The sequence below is a fragment of the Musca autumnalis genome, unplaced genomic scaffold (assembly GCF_047663935.1).
Source record: "Musca autumnalis isolate F117 unplaced genomic scaffold, ASM4766393v1 scaffold_4, whole genome shotgun sequence".
In the NCBI taxonomy this organism is placed as follows: domain Eukaryota; kingdom Metazoa; phylum Arthropoda; class Insecta; order Diptera; family Muscidae; genus Musca; species Musca autumnalis.
The window spans coordinates 1,874,215-1,901,369 of NW_027411977.1; the positions used below are offsets into that span (position 1 = coordinate 1,874,215).

At 34.8% G+C, this 27,155-nt stretch overlaps 3 protein-coding genes across 3 annotated transcripts; 2 read left to right on the plus strand and 1 right to left on the minus strand.

The window, feature by feature from the left end:
* The first annotated feature begins 7,976 nt into the window (after positions 1 to 7,976).
* LOC141404064 (tektin-2) lies at positions 7,977 to 11,404 on the plus strand. Its single transcript, XM_073987317.1, has 4 exons — positions 7,977 to 10,080; positions 10,153 to 10,584; positions 10,640 to 10,862; positions 10,923 to 11,404. The coding sequence occupies exons 1-4, from the start codon at positions 9,869 to 9,871 to the stop codon at positions 11,352 to 11,354; spliced, it is 1,299 nt and encodes a 432-aa protein (XP_073843418.1). The 5' UTR covers positions 7,977 to 9,868; the 3' UTR covers positions 11,355 to 11,404.
* A 13,149-nt stretch (positions 11,405 to 24,553) lies between these two features.
* Positions 24,554 to 25,613, plus strand: vih (ubiquitin conjugating enzyme vih). Its single transcript, XM_073987974.1, has 2 exons — positions 24,554 to 24,818; positions 24,878 to 25,613. The coding sequence occupies exons 1-2, from the start codon at positions 24,712 to 24,714 to the stop codon at positions 25,305 to 25,307; spliced, it is 537 nt and encodes a 178-aa protein (XP_073844075.1). The 5' UTR covers positions 24,554 to 24,711; the 3' UTR covers positions 25,308 to 25,613.
* On the minus strand, positions 25,599 to 26,900 carry LOC141404394 (ubiquitin-conjugating enzyme E2 D2B-like). Its single transcript, XM_073987973.1, has 3 exons — positions 26,615 to 26,900; positions 26,351 to 26,527; positions 25,599 to 26,289 (listed from the first exon to the last, which is right to left on the minus strand). The coding sequence occupies exons 1-3, from the start codon at positions 26,688 to 26,690 to the stop codon at positions 25,964 to 25,966; spliced, it is 579 nt and encodes a 192-aa protein (XP_073844074.1). The 5' UTR covers positions 26,691 to 26,900; the 3' UTR covers positions 25,599 to 25,963.
* Between the last annotated feature and the right edge of the window lie 255 nt (positions 26,901 to 27,155).

Sequence of the window (27,155 nt, forward strand, 5' to 3'; positions counted from 1 at the left end):
GAAATCCCGGATTTTCTAAAAAAAAATTCGATAGATCTAGTCTTCCTGATTACGGGAATATATACTTTTTCGCTGGGACGTACCCGGTTATCCGGTTATTTGATCCGTAGATTTGAATAAAAAACCCACCGTAGAACTGGTTATTATGAACCGATTTACTTGATATGGGTATCATATGAAAGCTTATGAAAATACCTATCGTATATACCCCGCTCAAAAAACCGGTCGTTGTATAAAAAATTTTAAAACATTATTGCTCTGTTCAAGAACTGTAAGAATCTACTAATTTGTACTATTTTTTCCGATAACATAAAGGAAAAAATGTTATCGTAGTAAAAAATAGTAGCGTCTTGCAAGTTCTGCAACAGAGCATATATGTATAAAGTTACATAAAATTTTTCTAGATTGCCGGCCTTCGGCCGTGGCCTATGATTTTCATCTCTGGGATATGTCCAAAAACCAGCTACGCAATCCAAAGTTTTACTGAATTCATTTTTTTTATTATATTTTCATTACATTGTAAAAATTTTTATAGAAAGAATAATGCAAATAGTTAAAGACCAATATCTCCGGCTCCATATATGGCACCGCTGCGAATAGAATCGCGTTGGAAAGGTTACCGTGTTATGTTATTTTTTAACATTTTAAAATTATTTATAAAATAACCGGTTTTAAAAACGGTTTTTTGTATATATATATGTCGAACCAGTTATAAGACGGGTATGAACTAGAGCTGGCAAAAAATCGATGGCACTATCGATAAAATCGATTATTTTTTAAAAATTAAATATCGATAGATAGTTTTGCCTATCGATATTATCGGAACAAAAATCCCCATCCTAAAATTCACTGAAATAAATAGAAATTTCGGTGTTTTTCGGTTTTGTGTGTGTGAGAAAGTAAGTCCGTAGTAACACGTACACATTTTTCGGAAAACTGAAATGAATTTTTTTAATATTTTTATGAAATAAAATCAATTGTTTATTCTTCTTTACATTTCTGTGAACTACTTGTGCAAAATGTCAAGAAAAGCATTGACATTTCCGCCATTTTCATCTCCAAATTAATGGTGTTGACAACTTAACGATAATATCGATAGCAATCGATATTTTAAAATATTATATCGAAAATATCTAATGTTTGAAATATCGATGGTTTGCCAGCTCTAGTATGAACCCGTATGCCATTCGATAGGTATTTTCAAAAACTTTCATATCATACCCCTGTCATAAATCGGTTCATAATAACCGGTTCTACGGTGGGTTTTTTTATTCAAACTTACGGATCAAATAACCGGGTACGTCCCAGCCAAAAAATATATATTGCCGTAATCAGGAAGACAAGATCTATCCAATACAAAAATTTCAGCGTGATCCGATCCTAAAGCGTAAAGTTAAGCCATTTTTTACATATGCCAACAATTTTAGGTGGACAAATTGCTTTAACAAAGCCAAATTATACCCCCTGTTTACGTATGTATGTCGACCGAAAGGTTTTTTGTGTTTCCGAAGTGAAAAAAATCATTTTCTGTTTATGTAAACATCATCGAAACAAAAATCTATGCGGCTGACAAGCCATACGAAATAACACGTAAACGTACATGTAAATTTGTGTTTATGTATTTCGAAAGGACTATCTTTTGTAGAAAGGAAGTGAGTGTCAAAATCACTCACTTACTTCGTAGATGTCGAGTAGAACATAAACTCGCGAATAACACCGAAAATCCTACAACAAATTTATGCAACACATTCTTGAAACAAAATAAAAATTTTATAGACGCGTTTTAAAGGCGGTTTCCTTCATTATTTTGAAGAAATCAATTAAATCAAATAATTCAAAATACCGAAACATTTTATTTTCTCAAACAAAACAAATCACACACATTCCAATGTTTGTATGTACATATATGTGGATTTTGTTTTTATACCCTCCACCATAGTATGGAGGGTATATTAAGTTTGTCATTCTGTTTGTAACACATCGAACTAATCATTTGCGACCCTATAAAGTATATATATTCTTGATCGGGATAAAATTCTAAGACGATCTAGCCATGTCCGTCTGTCTGTCCGTCTGTTGTAATCACTCTAGCGTCCGCAATAATTGAGATAGAGTGCTCAAATTTTGCACCCGAGGGTCTTTTTTTCCATAGGCAGGTCAAGTTCGAAGATGGGCTATATCGGTCCACTCTTTGGTATAGCCCCCATATAACGGTACCTCCGGATTTGAGGTATTTTGACGTTCTTCGCCACATTTGCAGACCGAATCAGCTATAATTTGACACTTAGGGTTCCTAGTGATCAACAAACTTATACCCCAAAGGATATGGGCATAGGTCCATGTTTTGGTATAGTCCCCATATATCGGTACCTCCCGATTTTCGGTATTTTGGGAATTTTAGCTACAATTTTTAACCGAACTAGCTGTAATTTGCCATTTGAGGTTCTCAGTGGTCATGAAATATCTATCTCCACCAAACATCGTCAACATAGGTCCATGTTTTGGTATAGTCCCCATATATCGGTACCTCCGAGCTGTAATTTGCCATTTGAGGTTCTCAGTGGTCATGAAATATCTCCACCAAACATCGTCAACATAGGTCCATGTTTTGGTATAGCCCCCATATAACGGTACCTCCCGATTTTCGGTATTTTGAGAATTTTAGCCACAATTTGTAACCGAACTATCTGCAATTTGACATTTGAGGTTCTCAGTGGTCAAGAAACATCTCCACCAAACATCGTCAACATAGGTCCATGTTTTGGTATAGCCCCATATATCGGTACCTCCCGATTTTTGGTATTTTTAGAATTTTAGGTACAATTTTTAACCGAACTAGCTGTAATTTGCCATTTGAGGTTCTCAGTGGTCATGAAACATCTCCACCAAACATCGTCAACATAGGTCCATGTTTTGGTATAGCTTCCATATAACGGTACCTCCCGATTTTCGTTATTTTGAGAATTTTAGCTACAGTTTCTAACCGAAATAGCTGTAATTTGACATTTGAAGTTCTCAGTGGTCATAAAACATCTCCAACGAAACATCGTCAACATAGGTCCATGTTTTGGTATAGCCCCCATATAACGGTATCTCCCAATTTTCGGTATTTTGAGAATATTAGCTGCAATTTTTAACCGAACTCGCTGTAATGATCGGTATTTTGAGAATTTTAGCTACAATTTTGTCTATTCAAAAATAATCGTCAATATAGGTCCATGTTTTGGTATATCCCGATTTTCGGGAATTTTCAGTGGTCACGAAATTTCTTCACTAAAATTCGTCAACATGGGTCAGTTTTTGAGGGTCTACATTGTTTTGATGATACTACCCTCAATTTGACTCGTCAAGTTCCCTGCAGCTATAAAACTTTTCCGCCAAAAAATTTAAAGATAGGTTGACTCTTTGGTAGGTTTTAGATTAGATAACACTGTGCAACAAAATGGAGTTGAAAGTCTGGGGCACGGAAAATTCCTCTTGGGGAACAAAGGCCTTGGTGAATATGTTATGAACCCCGAAGGACAGATCCGCCGTGAGTCGAACTTCCGCGTTATGGCATGATGAAATTTTTGTTAGAGACCCTGTGGGCCATCAGGAATTAGCGTTATATCTTTGTTCACTGTTGCTTAAGTGCTCTACAAAAACAACAAACAAAGATATAATGCTAATTCATGATGGCTTACAGGGTCTCTTGCAAAAACTTAATCACGCGATAACGCGGAAGTTCGACTCACTGCGCATCTGTCCTTCGGGGTTTTTAATATACACACACCAAGGGCTTTCATCTCCAAAAGGAATTATCTCTGCCCCAACATTTGTGTTCACAGTGTAATTTAAGCAATAGTGGGAGGCAGTAGGATTCTATCCATTGTCGAAAAGTTGTTCCACCTAAAATTTTGAAAGGACCCTAATTATTCCATTTTAATTAAGACTATTTTATGGTGGAGGGTATAAAAAGTTCGGCCCGGCCGAACTTAACGACTTTTTACTTGTTATTTCTCATTTGGCTCTCATTTATGTTCAAATATACATTCAAATTAGTAGTATTTCGCATAGGACACGTACGTACGCATTTTCGTGCGACATACATGAACGGGCTGATAGTTATTTTGGTGTAATTCGGCCAGAAAAGGTAGCTAAAACAGTCAAAATGCCTGAAATCTGGCGAATCGGCATATAACAAAACGTGGACCTATGTTCACCATTTTTAGTGGAGAAGTTTCTATATCACTAGGAACAATAAATTCCAAATTATATCTAATTCGGTCTAAAATGTAGCTAAAAAAGTCAAAATACCTGAAAACGGGCGGTACGGTTATATGAGGGCTATATATTAGGTTATATAGGCTATAAATTTTTACAGGAGAATCAAAAAAACGTTATAAAACGAAAAACTGTTTTTATTTAATTGTAGTCTTATTAGGACGAATGTCATTTATTTGTGAGAGTTTTTATTTAATTGTATTAATTGAGATTAGTATGACCTAAGGAGTTTTGTATTGAAAAAGTGATATCTAGCGAAGTGCACACACATCCAACCAATATGCTACGATCGTTTCGCTGGTGGTTTATGCCAGTTCATCAGGCAAATTTAGATGTGGTGCTAGACAATGGCTGAGTTTGAAAACTTGTATAAATATTCATAGCTGACTCGACATTTGTTTTTCGGTTGCTTTGAAATGTTGGATGGAGTACGCGGTGTGGTGTCATCTTACCGCAATCGTTGAACTCTTGATGTTTAATAGAGTGTAACGTTAACTTACATATTGTATGTACATGTGAGTTAAATGATTTTCAATAGAAAGTTAGTCATCTGATAAAAACTCGAAGTTTATATTACGAAAATGAAAAAAAGTAGTAAAGATTGTATATATTATAGTTATTTGCCAATATATTTTAATAATTATTGCCAAAAAACTCTTGAAATTGATTTGGTTTTGTTTGCTGTGCTGCATTAATAGAAACAACCATGACTCGGATTTCAATACTTAATACCAATTTGTCGTACCAAAAACAAATGCTCTTTTTTGGTTTTTAGCTTTTTGTTATAGTAGGTGTGTTCGTTTACTCAATAATTTGTACAAATTCGTACAAGTCCAGTAACTTCTTGTAAACGACACAGGTCTTTTGCATTGCACTGTAGAGTAAACGAACAACATCCAGAAATAATTCGTACAAATGTTGAGTAAACGAACACACATAGTATTATCTGTTATCTATCTGGAATCTATTAACTTCCTGAGAAATCTGAGGAAAAACGTACATTTATCCACGTCCAGGAAGGAATATTTAGCACAAGAACAACTCAAAAGCTTTCTAGGGTCTCAAAATTTGCACTTTGACACTAATTTTGTGCTTTTTATAAAGTACAATACCTAAAAACGCAAAGAATTTAGCAAGGGTCAGCTTTAATGAGCTTTACAAGAAGTCCGACCTTATATAACGACATTAAGCCCCCAAATATTTTTTTTCTCTAAAATATATCTCAGGCGCCAAAACTATAAAATGTATAAATTTTGCTGCTAATTCCATAAATTGTACGGTAATAAACATATTTCCTTGTGGTGCATGTAAACTTTTGTCCCTATAATTTTTTGGTTTTTGTAAAATTTACTGTTATTTGTATTATGGAATATACTTTTGTTGTATTAAATATAGTTTATTAGCGAGAAGTATCAAAACTGTATACTTGGAATTTCATAAAAATCATTACTTACCCTAAACCCGAGATTTAGGGGTGTATGTAAACTTTTGTCCCTGACTGTATGCATTTGAAACAAATCCTCTGTTCCAGAACATGCAAGAAGCTACTATTTTTTACTACGATAACATTTTTTCCTTTAATTTATCGAAATAAATAGTAAAAAATAGTAGATTCTTGTAATACTGGAACAGACCAAAAAATAGCACGGTGCTGAATCTACAATGTTTTTACTATAACCATTTTTTCCTTTATTATATCGAAAAAGTAGTAAATATTAGTAGATTCTTGCACTTCTGGAACAGACCAATTCATTAACTGATATTGGCATTACCAGACATACGTAAATCGTTTTCGTGGACTTCAAATGAAGGAAAATACTTTCTTCACGAAAGTTATCTATTATTTTATTATATAATGATACTAGCAAAGTGCCCGCTACTTCGTATGCGTAAAATATATACAACAAATGAACAATATATAATATAGAATGGTGGAAACATTTTGTGTACTAATACGTACCACTTTAGTTCGATTTTTGTCACGCCTACACATCAAGAGCAATCCACATTTTTTGAGATATTTTAATTGAGGTTCTCAGCGCAAATACGGCCTAACCCAACAACCGCCATCCTCATTTCCAGCTCTATCTGTTCCCCCAATTATAGAACTATTTAGTACTTTACATGTAAATATATACATACGAACCTCCTCCTATTATTTCAAAATTCCCATTACACAATAACAAATTGTACCAAATCCTGTGCCATTTACAACTTTTTACGGCACATTTTATGGCACATATTTCTTAAATCGGACGTTATAAGCAAATGATAACAATAATCTTAATTCCAAATCTCACGAATCCCGATCTATCCGTTCATCCAATACAAAATTGTACCATACATGGAACCATTTCGTACCCCTAAGTGTACCTAATTCCACATTTTAGGATTCGAGCGCTAAATTTCACCTAAATCCTAATTGTACAAAATGTAGTACTTTTTGTAAGCATAAGTACGCATTTCTAAAACTAAGTACGTATTTCCAAAACTAACCCCAACAGTAATATTAACTCCAAAATTCAAGATTCCAGCTCTAACCGTTCGCTCAAATCCAAGTTGTAGCATATCTCAATCCTACACTCCAACAGTAATATTAATTCCACATTTCTTGATTCCAGCTCTACCCGTTCGCTCAAATCCAAGTTGTACCAAATTTAGTACCGTTTAGTACTTTTCGTACATATAAGTACGAATTTCCAAAACTTCATCAATCCTACACCCCAACAGTAATCTTAATTCCAAACTTCAAGATTCTAGCTCTAGCCGTTTGCTCAAATCCAAATTGTACCAAATTTAGTACTTTTCGCACTCATAAGTACGAATTTCAAAAACTACTTCTATATCTCAATCCTACACTCCAACAATAATCTTAATTCCAAATTTCTTGATTCCAACTCTATCCGTTCGCTCAAATCCAAATTGTACCAAATTTAGTACTATTTAGTACTTTTCCTACCCATAACTAAAAATTTCCAAAATTTTATCAATCCTACAATTCAACAGGTATTTTAAATTCAAAATTGGGGATGGCAGCTACATCAGATCACCAAAATCCAAATTGTACCAAATTTAGTACTTTTCGTACCCATAAGTACAAATTTTCAAAACTACCTCAGTGCTATGTTCAAACGATAACTCAAATCCAAATTTGGTTCCATTTAGGTCTATTCGTATCCATAGTACGAATTTATAAACCTACCTCTATCAACACTTCAACATCAATTTTAATTCCGAATTTCACGATTCCAAATGTATCCTATCACTGAAATCCAAATTGTACCAAATTTAGTACTATTTAGTACTTTTCCTACCCATAACTACAAATTTCCAAAACTTTATCAATCCTACACTCAAACAGTACTCCTTATTCCAAATCTCGGGTTTCCAGCTATATCCGTTCACCAAAATGCAAACTGTACCAAATTTGGTACCATTTAGTACTTTCGTACCCATGAGTACGAATTTCTACAACTACCTCAATCCTACACGCCAACAGTAATCTTAATTCCAAATTTCAGGATTACAGCTGCATCCGATCACAGTAATCCAAATTGTACCAAATTTGATACCATTTAGTACTTTTCGTATCCAAAGTAAGTACTTCCAAACCTTCCTCTTTCAACACTTCATCAGTAATCGTAATTCCGAATTTCTGGATTCCAAATGTATCCGATCACAAAAATTAAAATTTGGTACCATTTAGTACTTTTCGTACTCATAAAACTAAAAATTTCAAAAACTTCATCAATCCTACACACCAACAGTAATCCTTATTCCGAATCTCTGGATTCCAGTTCACTGTTCACCCAAATCCAAATTGTAACAGATTTGGTACCATTTAGTACTTTTCGTACACATAAGTAAAAATTTTCAAAACTACCTCAGTGCTATGTTCAAACAATAAGCTTAATTCCGAATTTCAGAATTCCAGATACATCCGATAACTCAAATCCAAATTTGGTACCATTTAGTACTATTCGTATCCAAAGTACGAATTTCCAAACCTACCTCTATCAACACTCCAACAACAATTTTAATTCCGAATTTCACGATTCCAAATGTATCCCATCATTGAAATCTATTTAGTACTTTTCCTACCCATAACTAAAAATTTCCAAAACTTTATCTATCCACACTCCAATAGTACTCCTTATTCCAAATCTCGGAATTTCAGCTATATCCGTTCACCCAAATCCAAATTGTACCAAATTTGGTAATATTTAGTGCTATTCGTACCCAAGAGTACCAATATCCACAATTGCCTCAATCCTACACGCGAACAGTAATCTTAATTCCAAATTTCAGAATTACAGCTGCATCAGATCACCGTATTCCAAATTGTACCAAATTTAGTACCATTTAGTACTTTTTGTTCCCATAGGTCCGAATTTCCAAACCTACTTCTATCCAACACTCCAAAAGTAATCTTGCTTTCGAATTTCAGGATTCCAAATGTATCTGATCACCCAAATCCAAACTGTACCAAATTTGGTACCATTTAGTATTTTTCGTTGCCATAAGTACGAATTTCCAAAAGTATCCCAATCCCACACTCCAATAGTAATCTTAATTCCAAATTTCACTATTCCAGCTCTATCCGATCACTTAAATTCATATTGTACCAAATTTGGTACCATTGAGTACTTTTCGTACCCAAAAGTACGAATTTCCAAAATACTTCTATCCTACACCCCGACAGTAATCCTAATTCTAAATTTCAGGATTCCAGCTCCATCCGTTCCCCCAAATCCAAATTGCACCTTATTTGGTACTATTTAGTACCTTTCGTACCCATATGTACGAACTTCGAAAACTACCTCCATATCTCTAACCTACACTCCAACAGTAATAGTAATTCACAAATTTCAGAATTCCAACTTTATCGGTTCGCCCTAATTCAAATTGTACCAAATTTAGTACCATTTAGTACTATTCGTACACATGAGTACACATTTTCAAAACCACCTCCTTGTATCAACTCATCTTTCTAACCTTGATTTGCATTCCAAATTTCAAGATTTTAGCTCTATCCGTTCACGTAATACCAAATAGTACTAAATTTAGTAACTTTTAGTACTTTTCGTACACTTATAGTTCGAATTTCCAAAAACAATTTGGTACACCTTTCTAACTCACCATCAGTGAACCTCATTCCAAATTTCAGAATTCTAGCTCTTCGCGTTTGCCTAATATAAAGGGTACCATATTTAGTACCTTTTAGTACTTTTAGTACAGTTCTAGTTCGAATTTCCAAAAATCCAGCCTTATCTGACACCTTCGGACCAAGAGTGACCCTCACCCAAAATTTCAAGATTCTAGCTTTAGCCGTTTAGTCTGGGCGTTGATTATCAGTCAGTGAGTCAGTGAGTCATCATTACTGAACTCTTTTATAAGTATAGATAGATTGATAGTGTTTAAACGTTTTGATCCATGGTAACTTATTATGGTTACCAAAATAATAAAACCAGTTTACAGCAAATAAACAATACAAAGCACAATATTTTTGTAAACTACTCGCCAGAAGCAATATTCATTGAGCTTTAAATCAAACAATATACCAATTATTGAGGTCTAAAATTGTTCATATTTTCATTTTCTGAAAATGGCATATCAATCTCTATTAGTTTTGGAAAAACCACTTCAGCATCTATCGCTGTCAGATTGGAACAGTCGTGTGAATAAGTTGCGGAATATTGCTGATGCTAGACGTAATGATGCTTTCTGTATCCGTCAAAGTTCCAGAACTTTAAGAAATGAAACTCGAATAGAAGCTGATTGGACAAATTATGAATCTAACGAAGCGTTAGCGCAACGGTCAGTATGTCTATCTTTAGATTAGTTTTCAATATTATACATTTATAACAATAAACTATGTATATATCACAGTATTTCTGAGCTAAATCAATGGCGTAATTCGATTAAACTGACATTGGAACGAATCGAGAGAGAAATGAAACTTTTAAGCGATGAAAAGTCTTCTACAGAACGTGAATTAGAGGCAATGCAGACCCCTCTGTCTATAATTGGGGAATGCCTAACAATGAGAGATTGTCGATTGGGAGCAGAAATTACATATGATGACGCTGACACAGAGATAAAAAATGAGCTCACAATAGTTGAAAACAATCAACGCCTTCTAGCATCCCAGTGCCAAAAAGCCTGGGAAAAACTGTCAAGGCTGGAAGAAGTAAAATTCAAACTAAATTTAGAGGTTACAAACAAAACGGAAGCAGAGGAGTTGGACATGCATCAACTAACATTAGATAAATTTGCAGCAAATATCACTTACAAACCGGACCCAACAAGGAATCCCAAAAAGTATACTCTTATACACACATTGAAAATCTAATTTAAATTGAAATATTTATTTCAGTTATTGTTCTTATCAGTCGTGGCAAGAACATACCAAGCAGATGAAACAGCTTGCAGAGAACGAACTTGCCGACACATATGCAATACGTGAAGCTTTGTTTGTGTGTCGGGAAAAGGCACGTAATATGCTCTTGTCTCAGCAGGAAAGAACTGAACACACAATACGGAAACGTATATTTGAAACACAAAGAGCTAGAAATGAATTGCAATGGCAGCAAATGAAAGTAAGTATATAGTAAAACTTTTATAATCGAGAAGTCTAAAAGCTTTTCATTTTATGCCAGATGAAGGAAGAGATGGAAAAGGCAGTTTGCGAAATAAAAACCATGGAGCAGTCATTAAGAGATAAAACCGACGCCTGTAAACTAGCCGAAACGCGTTTAGAAAATAGGGCACAGCGCTCTGGAATGGAACTCTGCCTGGACGAAGCACATGAACAATTGTGTGTTGAAGTCCAAAAACTTCGCGATATCCGCCGACAATTAATAGATAAAATTGAAGAGGCCAAAACCAATTTCAACTCTCTACAAGAGCATGCGCAAAGAATAGATGTCGATTTGGAAAATAAACAACACTCTTTGATGACTGATATCCGAGCTCTTGAACTGCGCCAACGTCTAAAATTTTCCGAGTTTGCACAAACTGACTCTTCAAATGTGCAGACCGATCGTAACATTGTTTTAACTAAAATGGAAAAAGAAATTCCTAAAAATTGATGTTTTAAATAAAATAATCTGTGCGCTGACTGAATATCCCCATTGTAAAACACCGTTTACTGGATTCGGATCTTGGACTGGATTCGGATCTATCATAAAAAATGTCGGTTTAAAGAAAAATGTTGTTCGCGTTAGCCGAGATTTATTGATAGAAAAAAATCTTAAATCCCCGTCCGAATGTCGGCTTATGTTTAAACAAAGGATTTTTTTATTTTAACTTTGATATTTTCAATTTTCATCAAAAAACTGTACCTAATTATCAACTGCATCTACTGTAAAAATATCCCATTGTCAAAAAATACCTTTAAGTTACATGTCTTCAGAGTAAAGGGGTGAGTACATAAGCTGCCTTGCCTGCTTACCTTGCTTGCTTCTGATAAAAGAATAAAAAAGAAAAGGGCAACCCAGTTCGAAATTTGCTCGGACCTCTTTACAATTTTTTGAGAACAGGGGCTCAATTCTTTTTCCATGAAAATGTGAAATGAAAACTTTTATAAAGGAAAAAATTATCAAATAAAAAAAATAATAAAGGAAATATTTTTCATTTCAAATTTTCATTGAACGAGAATTCAGCCCCAGTTCACCACTTTTACCATTTCTTGCCACTGTTACCGTTTTTAAAAGTAACCCAGCAAAAAGTTTGCATCCACGGAAGCAGTTAAATCACTGGTGCAAGTGTCACGAAGTGCTTCTTTTTCTATGAATTCCTCAGTGAATTTTACAAGGGAGCGCGCAGAAAGGAAGCACTCCATTTTGCTTCCGCAGCACGCAGTTAGGAAGCACTCCATTTTGCTTCCGCAGCACGCAGCTAGGAAGCACTCCATTTTTACAATTTTTACCACTTTTACGAGTTTTGCGTTCCCGTACACAAAATTTGTATGAAAATCGTTTACGACTTTTACCACTTTGTAAAGTACGGGAACAGGCCATTAATAAGACATTTTAATTTTATTCTTATAGGCCGTTTATATATAACAAGGTTAACCCAGTGGGTCTGGGTTTCAAATGTCATTTCCATTGTATATACTTCAAACAAATCCTCATAAAGAAGGTTAACCCTGCAAAAAACTATAATATAAACGCCGTATTACTTTAATTTCATTTGTTGAATGAAAATTGAATTTTTTATCGTTTATACATAAAAGTGCTTGTTGGATGTAATCCAAATGTGAGGAAAAGGATTGCCTTTTTCATTAGTCCACTGGAAGCGCATCCATGCATGTAATGAAATCCTCACTCCAACTTGCACCACTTCCATTTTTTTTTGCTGGGTAAAGGAACAGACCATTGGTCTGTTCCTTTACTTTTGAAGGTGGTAAAACCGGCAAATTGTAAATCAACAAATAATCTGTAATTAATAGGCCTGTTCGATAACTTCGCAAGTAAAAAGTATTTGGAAGTTCTTGCAAGTGCTTCTCATTTCTATTTTACTGAACAAGTTTGTTATCGAACAACATTTTGTAAAAGTTAGTACAAATTTGTACAAACTTTTGAGTTATCGTACAGACCTATTATATGATCGCATATATCCGAAACACAGATGCGCAAATAAAGAAGAAGAAGAAGAAAACCGGCAAAAGTGGTAAAAGTTGTAAACTGCTCGAAGATGAATTGTATGGTGTCTGAAGTAAAGGAACGCTTTTCGAGTAAAAAGTGGTAAAACTTGAAGATTCTTGCACGTAAAGGAACAGATCTCATATGTATCAACAAACGAGACTTATGTTTGGTTTACATTCGGCGTCTTTTCGTGATTTCGAAGGCGTTTCGTGATTTCGCGCGGAATCATGCAAAATTTATTATGATTTCGCATACAAAAATGAAATCATCTTATTTCGTGATTTCAGCGAAATCAACATCGAAATCACAGTACACATGATATACAACCTTGCTTTTGCCTTAAAAAGTACCAAAAGTTGCAACACTTTTCACGTATCACAATAAACAAGGTGGATGTGCGAATTGCTGGAACAAAATATGTTAATATCAAAATTTGTAGACAACGTGAAAAAATATTAAATTACATTGTTACAATGCTATTTTTCATTGTGTTCCCGTACTTTTTTTAATGGTAATGTTAGAAAATAGACCGAATTGTCAAAAATTGCTTCCCCATACAAATTTCTTAAAAAATACGGGAACGAAAAAATGACGGAAATTGCAAAAACTCCAGCAAAAATGCCAAAATCAGCGTATCAGCCATCGTGTTCAGATTCCAAAAACATGCTGCTAGTTTTTACTTGGCCAAATTTTTATAGCAGAGAACAGGAGAAGAGGCTTTTATTCAAAATCAAGTGCAAGTCTTGCTAGATTTCGGAGTACTGTAACGCATTTCTAGCACTAAACGGGGAAAATACTGCAAGTAGTAATATTTTGCAGTTTCTGAACACAACTTTTATGTATCAAAATTTATTATTATAATCTCTCAACGATGAAATCATTTTTTAGTTTTTAATTTCTTAGTATTATAAACAATTAATACGATATATAGATAATTTTACGATCATTTTCGAAATGATGCAGTAAAGTTCTATATTGTCGTAAATTTTTGATGATTAATTCAATTTACAACAACTTTTTTCGAAAATATATGTTAGATCAGCTGCGCATTTGCATCTACCTTGATTATTGTGATATGCTTGAAATCAACAAAAAAATAAGTGTAAACAATAAGTGTAAAAATAAGTGTTTAAGCTGGAAACACATACAACGTTTGGGTAAAGTTTTGTGTCGTTTTGGCCGTTTTTACACTGTTGGGCATGATGCCGAAAAATTCAAATTCATTTGAAATATATGCCGACAAACAGATAAACGCTGGACTTTGGTATCGTCGTCGCCCTGTTGTTGTTGTTTTTTTCTCGACGCCCAACGCAAAACTTTAATCAAACGTTGTATCTGTTTTCAGCTTTACTCTTATTTTTTTGTTGATTTCAAACATACCACAATGATCAAGGTAGATGCATATGCGCAGCTGATCGAACATGAATTTTCACAAGTTGTTGTAAATTGAATTAAACATCAAAAATATAAAAATATAGAACTTTACAACTTTATTTGGAAAATTATCGTAAAATTATCTATATATCGTATTAATTGTATATAGTACTAATGGGGTTTCTACACGGTATGTTTTTTACATATTCATACATAGCAACTGTCACTTTTTTTCGCCCATATGTAATTCCTTCTGCACGGCAAATTTTTATTTTTCATTCGTTTTCTGTTGTTTTCTTTATTTATATCGCGTACAAACAAAACAGCTGTTTACCTTTGGTTGTACAGACGAGAATAGAGCGCGTTCTATTCGAAAAATATACATATGTATGCACATAACACTTTGATGCATTGAAATTTCTGTATGGTTCACACCATGTGTACAAAATTCAGATTTGTAAAAAGTGACAGTTGTTTTGTAAAAAACATACCGTGTAGAACACCTTTAACAAATGATAAAAGTTGTGCTCAGAACCTGCATAATATTAGTACTTGCAGTAGTTTTCCCGTTTAGTGCTAAAAATGCGTTTCCGTACTCCGAAATCTAGCAAGACTTGCACTTCTCTTTAAACAAAAATAGCGCGGAATAATCTTAGAAGATCCCCAACCAAAGGTGTGACAAGTTTTGCTTTTTATATACCCCTTATAGACGCTGAGATATTTGCTTTGGAATAAAATGTAGACTTTTTCTCTAAATAACGTTTTTGCTCATTCCGACCCCTAATTATTATCCGACCATCACTAAAATCAATAGGCTTCTTCCCCTCCGGAACCCTCATCAACACTCAAAATTTCGTGACGATCCGATCAAAATTGCGACCTGTAGCGTGATTACAAGGTTTAGATGGACAGACGGACGGACGGACACACATAGCCAGATAGACTCACCTCGTCGAGAGATTCATTTTGGTATATATAAGTATGGTTCTACGACCATTATTTCGATGCGTTACAAACTTTTTGGGCAAAACCAACTTATAATACCCTCCCCACATAGTGGTGTAGGGTATAAAAAGTACGGGAACACAATGAAAAATAGCATTGTAACAAAGTAATTTAATAATTTTTTCACATTGTTTACAAATTTTGATAGTAAATTTTTTTGTTGCAGCAATTGACCATCTACCTTGTTTATTGTGATACGTGAAAACTGTTGCAACTTTTGGTACTTTTTTAGGCAAAAACAGGGTTGTATATCATGTGTAATGTAATTTCAATGTTGATTTCGCTGAAATCATGAAATGAGATGATTTCATTTTTGTATGCGAAAATTAGCTTGATTCCGCGCGAAATCACGAAACGACGCCGAATGTAAACTAATACTATGTTTACATTTACGAAATCCACTCAATTCAATTGCTCAAACGTCAAATGAAATCCAATCGATTTCAGATGAGTTTTCATTTGACGTATACGCAAAGGAATTGACAGCTGAAATCGAGTGGATTTCGTAAATGTAAACATAGTATAAGCATTACATACAGTGACTGTCACTGAAAATTATGCAACCTGAAATAAAAAATGTAAACGTTAATAACTTGGGGCCTGTTCATGTATGTCGATAAGAAAATGAATGCGCAAGAAAAACTACCAAATTTGAGTGTGTTTTTCAAATTTGTTTTTTGTTTTGAAGCAAAAGCAAAGGCAATAATATTTCAAAAACTAAAGTTTGGGTGTATTTCATGCGCACACATTTTCGTTTCGAAATGCATAAACTGGGGGTTGGAAACGAGTTGAGATGTTGTAACAATTCAAAAAAGAATTTTGTAGGTTGAAAAGTTGTCTTTGAGATGACATACAAAAATATTCCGTTTAAAGTACCGTTATACTAAAATTTTACCAGAAAACAAAAAATTAACATTTCTAAATTGAGCATTGAAAATTATGCAACACAATAATCGATCAATAATTTCCAATTTTTTCGCTTTTTGTGCCATTTAGGAATCAGAATGGTGGAATAGTAGTAGTTTGTTATTGTTTCCGACGAAAAGAATGATGTTCCTGACTTAATTGTGGAATGGTCGTAATTACCCAGCAAAAAGTTTGCATCCGTGGATGCAGTTTAATCAGTACAAGTGTACAGTACTTTTGCCGTGGGAGTACATCCCAGCAAAAAGTATGCATTAGAGTTGTACAATCTAGTTCATTTAAGAGATCTAGTTCAATAGCTCAGCTCTTTAAACTGAACTAGGTCAGTAATCTAGTTCATAGTTCACTGTCCAGTTCAATCATTCGGATCAAAATCGTTCACCGGCTCTTAATCGGTCGTTTGATGAAAACGCATACATACACCAAATACAAACAAAAGACTAATATAATTTAACTACTCCATAACAAAAATATTACATTTGCATAGTTTTATTGCATTCTTAAAGATTAATTAATTTTAGAAAAAACATCCTTCATTTAGGTGGCTGGCAAAAAATCGTGTGCTGTGTGTGTGAATATGCAAAAAAGCTTTGTGTGGTGTTTATTTTTATTTTTTTCCATTTTTTTCTATCCAAAAAGGCAGATTGAATCTGGATTCGACATATTGTAATATGTTATGTCTCGTATGTTTTTGTAGAAATCTTTATTTTCGGACAGCTATTCCATGTACCTTGATCCAAAACATAAACAAACTGATCACATTACAAAGGCATCCCTTAACATAGACCACTTTATATATTTGTGAACGACATGTTGAACTAGATTTTGAATCGTTCGTTGATCGTACGGTCGCCGACAGATTATAGTTCAGTTAACTATAATGAACTATATCAACTGATCTAGTTCATACGCTCTTTTCAATGAATCGTTCAATTGAACTAGTTCGTTCATGAACTATACAACTCTAGTATGCATCCACGGATGCAGTTGAATCACTACAAGTGTACAGTACAAGTGCCGTTGGAGCACATGTTTTTCTATGAATTCACTTATGAATTTTACAAGGGAGCGTGCAGCAAGGATGCACTTCATTTTGCTTCCACAGCACACAGCTTGGATGCACTCCATTTTCGATCCAAATCACAGCTTTTGATGTAGTGTTTTGGATTGAATTTAAACTTTAAATTGCTGCACGAACCATCAGTCAAGTCTAAAAATCTTGAATTCCTCCTCCAAAAATGATTGATTTCTACGTTTTTTGTGTTCCTACATGAACATTATTTTCTGTTTTTCAAAATTGTTTATTGACAATTTGAAAATAAACACAATTCACCCAGACTGATGGGGGTTCATTTTGAAATCAAAACTATTTTGATTTTCATCAGTCTTGAAAAAGTCACACTTACATTCTCAAAATTTCAAAAATTTACACATACTACCATAGATGCTGGCAGTCAGACTGACTAATGAGTGGAGGCCTTAAGAATTTTTATAAAATACAGAAATAAAAACTTAGTCCCAATTTACATTAGGCGAGTTTACTTGCGGCAATTGTCAGTTTGATGGAGAGAGAGGTGAGGTATATGGTAACCCTTTGCCTCTCAACACCCTCTCTCACCCACAAACTGACAATTGCCGCAAGTAAACTCGCCTAATGTAAATTGGGACTTAAGTTGCGAACATTTGTGCGGTAGTTCACGATACGGAAATTTTTAATGGAGTGGAGTGCAGTTGGAGTCCATGTCGAAAGCTGAACTAGTGATGGAAAGACAACATAAAAAACGTTTAGGACGATGAAGCAAAATCAGATGCGCTTGGATTAATTGGAGAACGGGGAAAGTAAACTCAAATGTGATGAATTTAATGGACACTTTTTTAATTTGTGTTTATATAATAAATGTTGTGTATTTAAATTGAAAAATGAGCACGCGTTGATTAATGTTTAAATAATAATGCTTTATTTAATAAATAACTAACAACAAAGATTAAGGTTGATTATAAAAATGGAGTCGAACGTTTGATGAGTTTGATGATTGAAATCGAAGTGAACAAGTTAATAATAACTAGTATGTAAAATGGCTATTACTAAAAATGTAACGAATACTAATTAGTACCAAAGATACATTAGCATTGAGTAGAAAAACTTAACAGTGCAGGGTTGCCATAAAATATCAATACATCATGAAATACACCACAATCTCCCAGGCTTAAAAAGTGCTTTGCCCGACTGGTAAACGAACAACAGGTCTTCTTTACAACTCAATCGCATTGAATATTCAGGAGCTGCAGGTACATTTGAAGAATCTGAAGAGTTGACAATATTAATTACTGTACTGAGGGCTGGAAACGTACATTTTGATTTTTGTTCGTCGAATTATTCTCAGAATGTGTTGAATTTGTCGAATTGATGTTGCTTCGTGAAACGAAAAGTTGATAGTTTGCAATTAATTATTTTAAAACTGATTTGTGGTTCATTGCTGTGTTGTTTTTGGTTTCTTCCTCGCTTTCTCCCCGAATTAATTGTTGCAATTTTGACTGAAAATGTTGTTTTTGTTTCGATTGTAAACTGAATGTTCCAAATCGGCATCATTGAAATTGATATTTAAGTGGCGTATCCAAGTACGGCCAACTACTGCTGGATATTTTGAATCGACAATGTATATTTCTTCTATTGATTTTCTGTTTTTATATTGCACTTGAATGGTAACAACACCCATTGGCACAAACACTTCACCGGTATATGAACGAAGTTCAATGCTGGATTTCCGTACCGGATTATTTATTTTCAGTTTTTGAAATTGATTTTCCGGTATTAGGGTATATGCGGCACCAGAATCCAACTCGAAACATTGATTTTTTCCTTCAATTTTTATTTTTGTGTAAAAATTTTCAGTATCCTCTGTTGCTGTTTGTTTATGTTTTTGCACTTGATTGATACCAAAAATATCACTAGTGTCATGTGTATGTGATGAGCTACTATCGAACAGCTGATTGCAATTATCGATCGAATTTGTATATTTATCGATTTTTGTTTTCCTTTGATTGATTTTCTCTTGAATGCACACTTGTTGTAAATGGCCGACTCTCCCACATAAACGGCACTTTAAGGTATTTTTGTTTATTTTGCACTCATTAGCGAAGTGATTTGTCTGTCCACAACGCACACACATACCATTAAGTCCCAATTCGCTGTAATTAATTTTACTTTGTGTTCTTCGGTTGTTATGATGGGTTTGATTGCGGCTTCGAATCTTGTTAATTTGGCGGCTTTCTTGAACTTGGTTGATTTGTGTTGATGTGTTTTGAGAGATAACCATATTGTTGATTTTTGCTGCTTCGATTGTTGTTGCTTTTTCAACAATCTGTGTAAATGTTGCCTCGGGCGTTTGAAGTAGTTGCTCGCGTATATAATCATCTCTTAAGCCTCGGATGAATTGAGAGCGCAAAAATATTTCTGCCACTGATTTTTTGCATTGACACACAAACATACATGCACTGGCTCGATGGTTTGATTTTCATTTTGAATTTCACAAAGAAACTTGTGTTGCTCCACCAAAATATTTTTCTTCGGACAAAAATGAGAAGTTAGAAATTGAATGATTTCGTCGTACTTCAAATCACTAACGTTTCTTGGGTCAGCTAAAGTAGATAGAGTTGAATATACAGGTGAACCGATATATTGTAACAAAAGCTTTACACAGGTCACTTTGTCGTCGAACACTCCTTTCAGCTGCAAGTGAAGCTCCAACCGTTCCTTGTACGTTTGAAAATTTTCCGTTTTAGGTTCGAAGGCATCGAAATTTGTAATTATTTGCACATTGGTGGATGTTGAAGTTGAAGCTTGTTGCTGATTTTGCATTGCTGTTGCCATTGTTGTAATGGCTTCCAACAGTTTCGCCAATTGATTTTGATCCATTTTAGGTTATGGATTTTGTTGAAGTTGAAAATAGATATTTTTTTACACAAAATCTTATTGAGAACTCTTTGAACTTGAGTTTATCCTCGTCGCCAATTCTTTGTTGTGTATTTAAATTGAACAAGTAAGAAAGTATCAGTCGGCTTTGCCGACAGAGATATACCCTCAGCCTGTGTATATTGAAACAATTTTTTTTCCAAAAAACCCATGTATTTAGGGAGTTTTAAAAATTTTGGGCGTTTGAACTGACAAAAATGTTGATTAGGATTTAATATCAAAAGTTTTGCGGAGGAGATACTAAAAAGAATGGATCTCCAGCCGCTACATATGGTACCATAGGGGTTTTTTAGAACTTCAGGGATGTTTGCTCAAGAAGTATGAACTTGCCCCTGAAACAACTTTTACCATCGCAATTGAGGCAGCAATGCAAGTTGCTTCAACAAAAATCAAAGTGATTCGAAAGCAGGTCTTAAAGTGAACATGTATCCGAAATTTTGAGTGGGAGGTACCGGATGGAGTGGACAAATATAGTCCATATATGAACCTGATCTATATCTGGTAGATATATTAGGATGTGTAAAGTATGGACCAATTCGGCCACTCTCTTCAAGAGTTATCGTACGCACAATTTTTCCGAACATTTTTGAACTTTTGTGGGGGAGGTACCTGAAGGAGTGGACCGATATGGCTTATCTTCGAACTTAAACTATGTTTGGACAAAATATTACTAAGGCCAAACTTTGGACCGAATCGGCAGACCTGTTCGAGAGTTATTTTGCCCTCCAACCTCCTCACACGGTGTCATAGGGGTTTTTTGCAACTTTCAGGCTATTTTCTCAGGAAGTATGGACTTGCCCCTGATGAAACTTATACCGTCGTATGGAGGGCAGTGAATACAAGTTGCTAAAGCAAAAATCAAAGCGATTCGAGAGATGTTCCTAAACTGAACTTTTCCAAAATTTTGTGTGGGAGGTACCCGACGGAGTGGACCGATTGAGTCCATATTAAAACCTGATCTAAGTCTGGTACACGCTCCACGATGGGCAAAGTATGGACCAAATCGGTTACACCCTTCAAGAGTTATCGTGCGTACAAATTTTCCGAACATTTTCGAACTTTTGTGGGGGAGGTACCGGAAGGAGTGGACCGATATAGCTCATCTTCGAACTTAAACTAAGTTTGGACAAAATATTACGAAAGCCAAAATTTGAACCGAATCGGTTCAACCCTTCGAGAGTTATCGTGCGCTCCAGCCAGCCAGACAGACAGACAGACGGACGGACATTGCTCAATCGACTCCAAATTGTCTGAAACACATTTCGTCCAAACATACTTGGTTTCTAAAACCATTATTTCGATGAGGCACATTTTGCCCGTATGAAAGTGTATATACCCTTCATAGCCTAAAGGCTGAGGGTATAAAAATGAGCACGCGTTGATTAATGTTTAAATAATAATGCTTTATTTAATAAATAACTAACAACAAAGATTAAGGTTGATTATAAAAATGGAGTCGAAGGTTTGATGAGTTTGATGATTGAAATCGAAGTGAACAAGTTAATAATAACTAGTATGTAAAATGGCTGTTACTAAAAATGTAACGAATACTAATTAGTACCAAAGATACATTAGCATTGAGTAGAAAAACTTAACAGTGCAGGGTTGCCATAAAATATCAATACATCATGAAATACACCACAATAAAGTTCTTTGTATTATTGTTTTATACAAATAATAAATGTATTTTATTTATTCTGGAATATTTCGCAATGGCTTGAATTTTTATTGCATCTTTAACCTGACTAAAAATGCAATCCGAAGAGTGCCTTTAAATTCATTACAAAACACTACATCAAAAGCTGTGATTTGGATCGAAAATGGATAGCTGTGTGCTGTGGAAGCAAAATGGAGTGCATCCTAGCTGCGCGCTCCCTTGTAAAATTCATAAGTGAATTCATAGAAATAGATGCAAACTTTTTGCTGTAGTTACAACTACGGAGCACGTGGTCAAAGAATTATTAGCGGCAGGCCTACCATAACATTCCGTGCAGTTGAGGAACTTTGGGTCGGTGAGGCTCGGATCATTTTAGGTTATTACTCCTTACTATTGGGAAACCGATAGTCATACCAACATCAAAGATATTGTTCTGCATACAAACATTAATGCTTTTAGCTGCTACTGCCGATATGGTTATTGTATGGCATCTTTCTTGTTCCATATGAAAAATTCAATTTATATGTGATCCATCCTGCTTTGTAGGAAAATGGTTAGGCCAAGGGAATTTTCCGCAGTCCGTGTTGTTGCGTCTGTTGAAACTGATGTTATTGTGGTTGATCCCTGCTCCACAGCATGAATCTTCCGCTATTAGTTGGAATTTTCGAATTTTTATTTTATTTTTTCACAAACACTAATTAACAAATTTATTTTGTTTTTGTTATTAAATGTCATGGGTTGTTGTTGTTCTGTATTTGACACGGTCCTGTACAGACATACAGAGTTGCATTTACCTAAATTTGACAGATACCATGGTGTTTTCGGTTCAAATTTTCGTGAAAACAAGGAAACAAAAATGAAGGAGATTTTGTTTATGTTTGTGTTAATTACGAATGGTGTCGTGGAAACGGGTTAATTCGGTTACGTCGTTCGACAGACGAACAACGTAATTGAAACGCTCGTGTGAACATGACATTAGCGGTTTTTCTGCAAATACAACTCTGATTTACTAATGCATACAAACATTTGTCTAGTTGCCTCGGCACTGTCTGGTAATTTTCGTAGACAGTAAACATGCACATTTTTGAACAAATGAAAACAAAGCCATTTCAAATAACAAAAAAAAAAAACAACATGGGCTGGATTCTTGTTCTATGAAAATTTTAAATGAAAACTATTTCCTTTATAATTTTTTTTCATTTGACAGTTTTCTCCTTTATAAAAGTTTTCACTTAACATTTTCATAGAAACAGAATTGAGCCCCAGGACTGGGATGCAGCAAAACAAAAACAAAATATGTGAACGGAAAACAAAAAGAAATCGACGACTTCATTCATAATTTTACAACTGTTTTTGCAATTGCCTGGACGCATACGCATGATACCATGGTACAATAATTCATAGGTAGGCCAGGTATGAGAATCGCCAAAAAAATACAACCCTGTCGCTATGGCGTAAAACGTCAAAATTGTTTTGATGAATGATAACGGATGAGTAAACAAAGAAGAAGAAGAACGAAATGTTGAAATGAAAACAAAACAGAGTTGAATTTTTTGATCAATAATAAATATCAACTCTGCATGTCAACACGGTTTTGACAGATTAAGCCATGACAAAAAAAATTGTAATCAGCTGTTAGCTGTGGCCTACCTAAGAATTATTGTACCATGCATGATACAATAAGAAGGTAGCATTATCAGCCCAGCTGAAGCCCAGCTGATGGTAACATAATGTGTCAATTGCATTGAATTTATGTCAAATTTTGACATCTTATGTTACCAAAAACGGCAGTTGCTGCTACCTTCTTATTGTATCATGCGCCTACGTCAAAGTCCATTTAGACTACGCTGGATTTAGCAATTATCTGGTTTTATTTGACATGTGTTGTATGAAAATGACAACTTAAATCCACTGGATTTGCTAAATCCAGCATAGTCTAAATCAGGCATCACACAGGCAAGTTTTGGGTTTTTGACAATCAATACATGTACTCAACTGTCCTGTCATGTGTAAACGCAGGGTAACAAATAATCGATATTATCTGTAGTACCATCGATTTTTTGCCAGCTCTTGTGCGAAATGACCACTGGATTCCCTAAACCAAGCATAGTCTAAACGGGGTATTAGCGGAATTGGTACCGTTGATATTAGCTTTGTTCCTTTACTTTTTTAATGGTAATCGTGGTAAAAGAGAAAAGTGTCAAAATTGCTCTCTCATGAACATTTTTACCAGTAAAGTAAAGGAACGGAAAAATGGTAGATCTGGCATCAATGTCAAAAAGAAACATAAAAAATCAATTTTCGTCTTTTATTTCACAGTTTTTAATTTAGTTTTGTCAGCGTTCGACTTTTTCTTCTGTTTTTCGTCCAGTTTAGTCGTAATTCGTCAAACAAAAGTCGAAAAATCAGTTCTGCCATTTTTTACCTGCAGAAATTTTGCTGGTAGCCCGTGGTAGAAGAAAAAGCCATTTTCGCTCCCTCTCCACTCTCACTCTCTTAAAAATTGCTTGCAGTTTTGCAACTTTTCGGGGTTAAGGAACGCTTTGCAGGTTAAAAATGGTAACCTCAGGTATGTAAGGAAACAGCTATTTTAAACTGACGATTGTCGTACGTTTTTATTAAAGTTGCAAATTGTCGTCGTCAGCATGTTGCGGTACGCCAGCATTTAGGCGATTGCTTGAGCGTCTGCTCCCACCTTTTTCTTTTCGCAAATCTGAATCTCCATTTTGTTTAGTACTAAATTACAAGTTCTGCAAACAAACTTTATATATGGTTGGCTAAAACGTCAAAATTGGCAGAATAAACAAACCTTCTTAAGTATCAGTTTTGGTTTAACACGCTCAAGATATAACAGCAAAACAAAGATAATGGCACAAAATATTAGCCCGGAACATAGCGGTCTCTCAGGATCTCAGGGGGTAAAACATAATGATGATTCAGTGCCTATAAAGGATAATCATGCAGTTAGTAAAAGGTGAGCTCGGTACATTCCCATGGATAAGTTATTTCCTTCTAATATTTTCGTTGTTACAGATTACAAAAAGAATTGATGAGTCTTATGATGACCACCGAAAAGGGCATATCTGCCTTTCCTGATGGCGAAAATATATTCAAGTGGATCGGTACTATTGCTGGGCCTGTCAACACCGTTTATGCTCAACAGAAGTACCGTTTATCATTGGAATTTCCCAATTCATACCCATACGCACCTCCTGTAGTGAAATTTTTAACGCCATGTTTTCATCCAAATGTTGATTTACAAGGCGCAATATGTTTGGATATTCTGAAAGATAAGTGGTCAGCATTGTATGATGTACGCACAATTTTGCTGTCCATACAATCATTATTGGGTGAGCCGAACAATGACAGTCCCCTGAACGCACAGGCCGCTATGATGTGGACTGATCAAAAAGAGTACAAAAAATACCTCGATGCGTTTTACGAGAAACATCAAGATACATAAATTACAAACTCAATATTTAGATTGTGTCATCCTTCCTTCCTATTATCAGAAAATACATTTTATTGGTTATACGAAATTCTCAATATCAGACATATTTACATAAATCATTATTTTTTTCCTTTTAATACATTATAACATTACGTTTTTATACGTTTCGATGGTGGTGAAGCGGATTTTAAGTATTGAGGTTTTAAATCGCCCATTTCCAAAATTGTCGTTTTTGTCAGTAAAATCAATAATATACCTAAAAATAACTATGAAGCATTCATTACCAATTAAATACACATATAATTTAAGTTTAGTTTACATGTTTGTGTTTCATTTATTAAATATTTGTGTGGGAAATTCTATGCCTATTCCAGAAAATAGTAAAAATTAGTAGATTCTTGCAGTTCTGGTACAGACCATCCGATACAATGCTGAGCAAAATAATAAGAGAGTATTTAAGGGGGAGTTAATATTACATTTTTCTTTACGTTCTATCCTTTTTAGTGTTTTTTAATTTGTTTGTAAAATAAATGTTGTCTAAAATAATACATGAAACAAGTTATAAAATATATATATATAACAGCCCAGATCTTATAGTAGACCATTTTGAAAAGGAAATTTATTCTTTCGTGAAATTGCCGTAAATAAATTATCAGGAATATACCAGATCACTTATGTGCCTTTGCGCAACTTAGTTTAAGGCGTTTTTTGCCAGTTTCATGGTCGCCTTCAAATTTATCAGAAGGTAATACCGGTTCAGGTGTGCTTTTCTCCTCAATGTGCTTGCAATTCTTTGCAACATACTGCCTTGCTGTATCGTTAAATAATTTGGTATTACTTTTATATAAATCCGCAGCATCGCCTTGTAATGGATCATCCGGATTGGGATTCGCTAGCAACAATTGAATGGATAACAGAATAGATTCCAATGTAATTGCAGGATTATATGATCCCGTTGGAGGCATTCGCAATAAATCAAGACATATTTTGCCAGCTAAGCGAAAAGTCATTTATGTATGAATTCTTGTTTAATTTGATTAAAACAATGAACTTACAGCTATCAATGTTTGGATGATAGACAGGAGTAATGAATTTGAAGGTTGGCGGCCGAAACGGATACTGCTCTCCAAATGATATAGAAATCATAAAAACACCCTCCTCATATGGTGAATCTTTTGGGCCTCGCATATTAGCTACCAAGTTGTTGTCGTTTATTATTTTACAGGTAATGCCTAAAGATGACAATATTACGATTTTTCAGAACATCCAACGACCCAAAAATTCAGATCGATTCGGAACTAAACTAGGATTAAACCTACCATGATCTTTATGCGAACGTTCCAGTTGATGTACTTCCTTAGGTATTCTCATCTTCCTTATCTTGTCACTATTCATTTTAATTTAAGCGAACCGCGAAAGAGATATTCTGGCTTGTTTTGATTTGGAAAACTACATACTTAAACCCATATTAAGCGGGGTACACACGATCAGTTTTGACTGACGATTTTTCGGAAATATCGATAAGTGTCAAACTATCCAGCAACGACAAAATATTTTGTGGTTGACTGATGATTGTCAAAAATGAACGGACACACCGGCAAGCAACCGGTTATTTGAGCAAAACTGACAGTCAAAACTGATCGTGTGTACCCCACTTTAATTTTACCGACAATTGTCGGTAACTCAAAAATGAGTTAAGTGGGGTACACACGATCAGTTTTGACTGTCAGTTTTGCTCAAATAATCGGTTGCTTGCCAGTGTGGCCGTTCATTTTTGTCAGTCATCAGGCAACCACAAAATATTTTGTGGTTGCTGGACAGTTTGACATTTATCGATATTTCCGAGAAATCGACAGTCAA

Bases quoted from the DNA above. Each gene is read 5' to 3' on its own strand.
- vih (XM_073987974.1), top strand. From the start codon at position 24,712: ATGGCACAAAATATTAGCCCGGAACATAGCGGTCTCTCAGGATCTCAG. The intron at 24,819-24,877 runs GTGAGCTCGGTA...TCGTTGTTACAG, and splicing joins AATCATGCAGTTAGTAAAAG to ATTACAAAAAGAATTGATGA.
- LOC141404394 (XM_073987973.1), bottom strand. From the start codon at position 26,690: ATGAATAGTGACAAGATAAGGAAGATGAGAATACCTAAGGAAGTACAT. The intron at 26,528-26,614 runs GTAGGTTTAATC...TGTCATCTTTAG, and splicing joins ACGTTCGCATAAAGATCATG to GCATTACCTGTAAAATAATA. The intron at 26,290-26,350 runs GTAAGTTCATTG...CTTTTCGCTTAG, and splicing joins TCATCCAAACATTGATAGCT to CTGGCAAAATATGTCTTGAT.
- LOC141404064 (XM_073987317.1), top strand. From the start codon at position 9,869: ATGGCATATCAATCTCTATTAGTTTTGGAAAAACCACTTCAGCATCTA. The intron at 10,585-10,639 runs GTATACTCTTAT...TATTTATTTCAG, and splicing joins CCAACAAGGAATCCCAAAAA to TTATTGTTCTTATCAGTCGT. The intron at 10,863-10,922 runs GTAAGTATATAG...ATTTTATGCCAG, and splicing joins TGCAATGGCAGCAAATGAAA to ATGAAGGAAGAGATGGAAAA.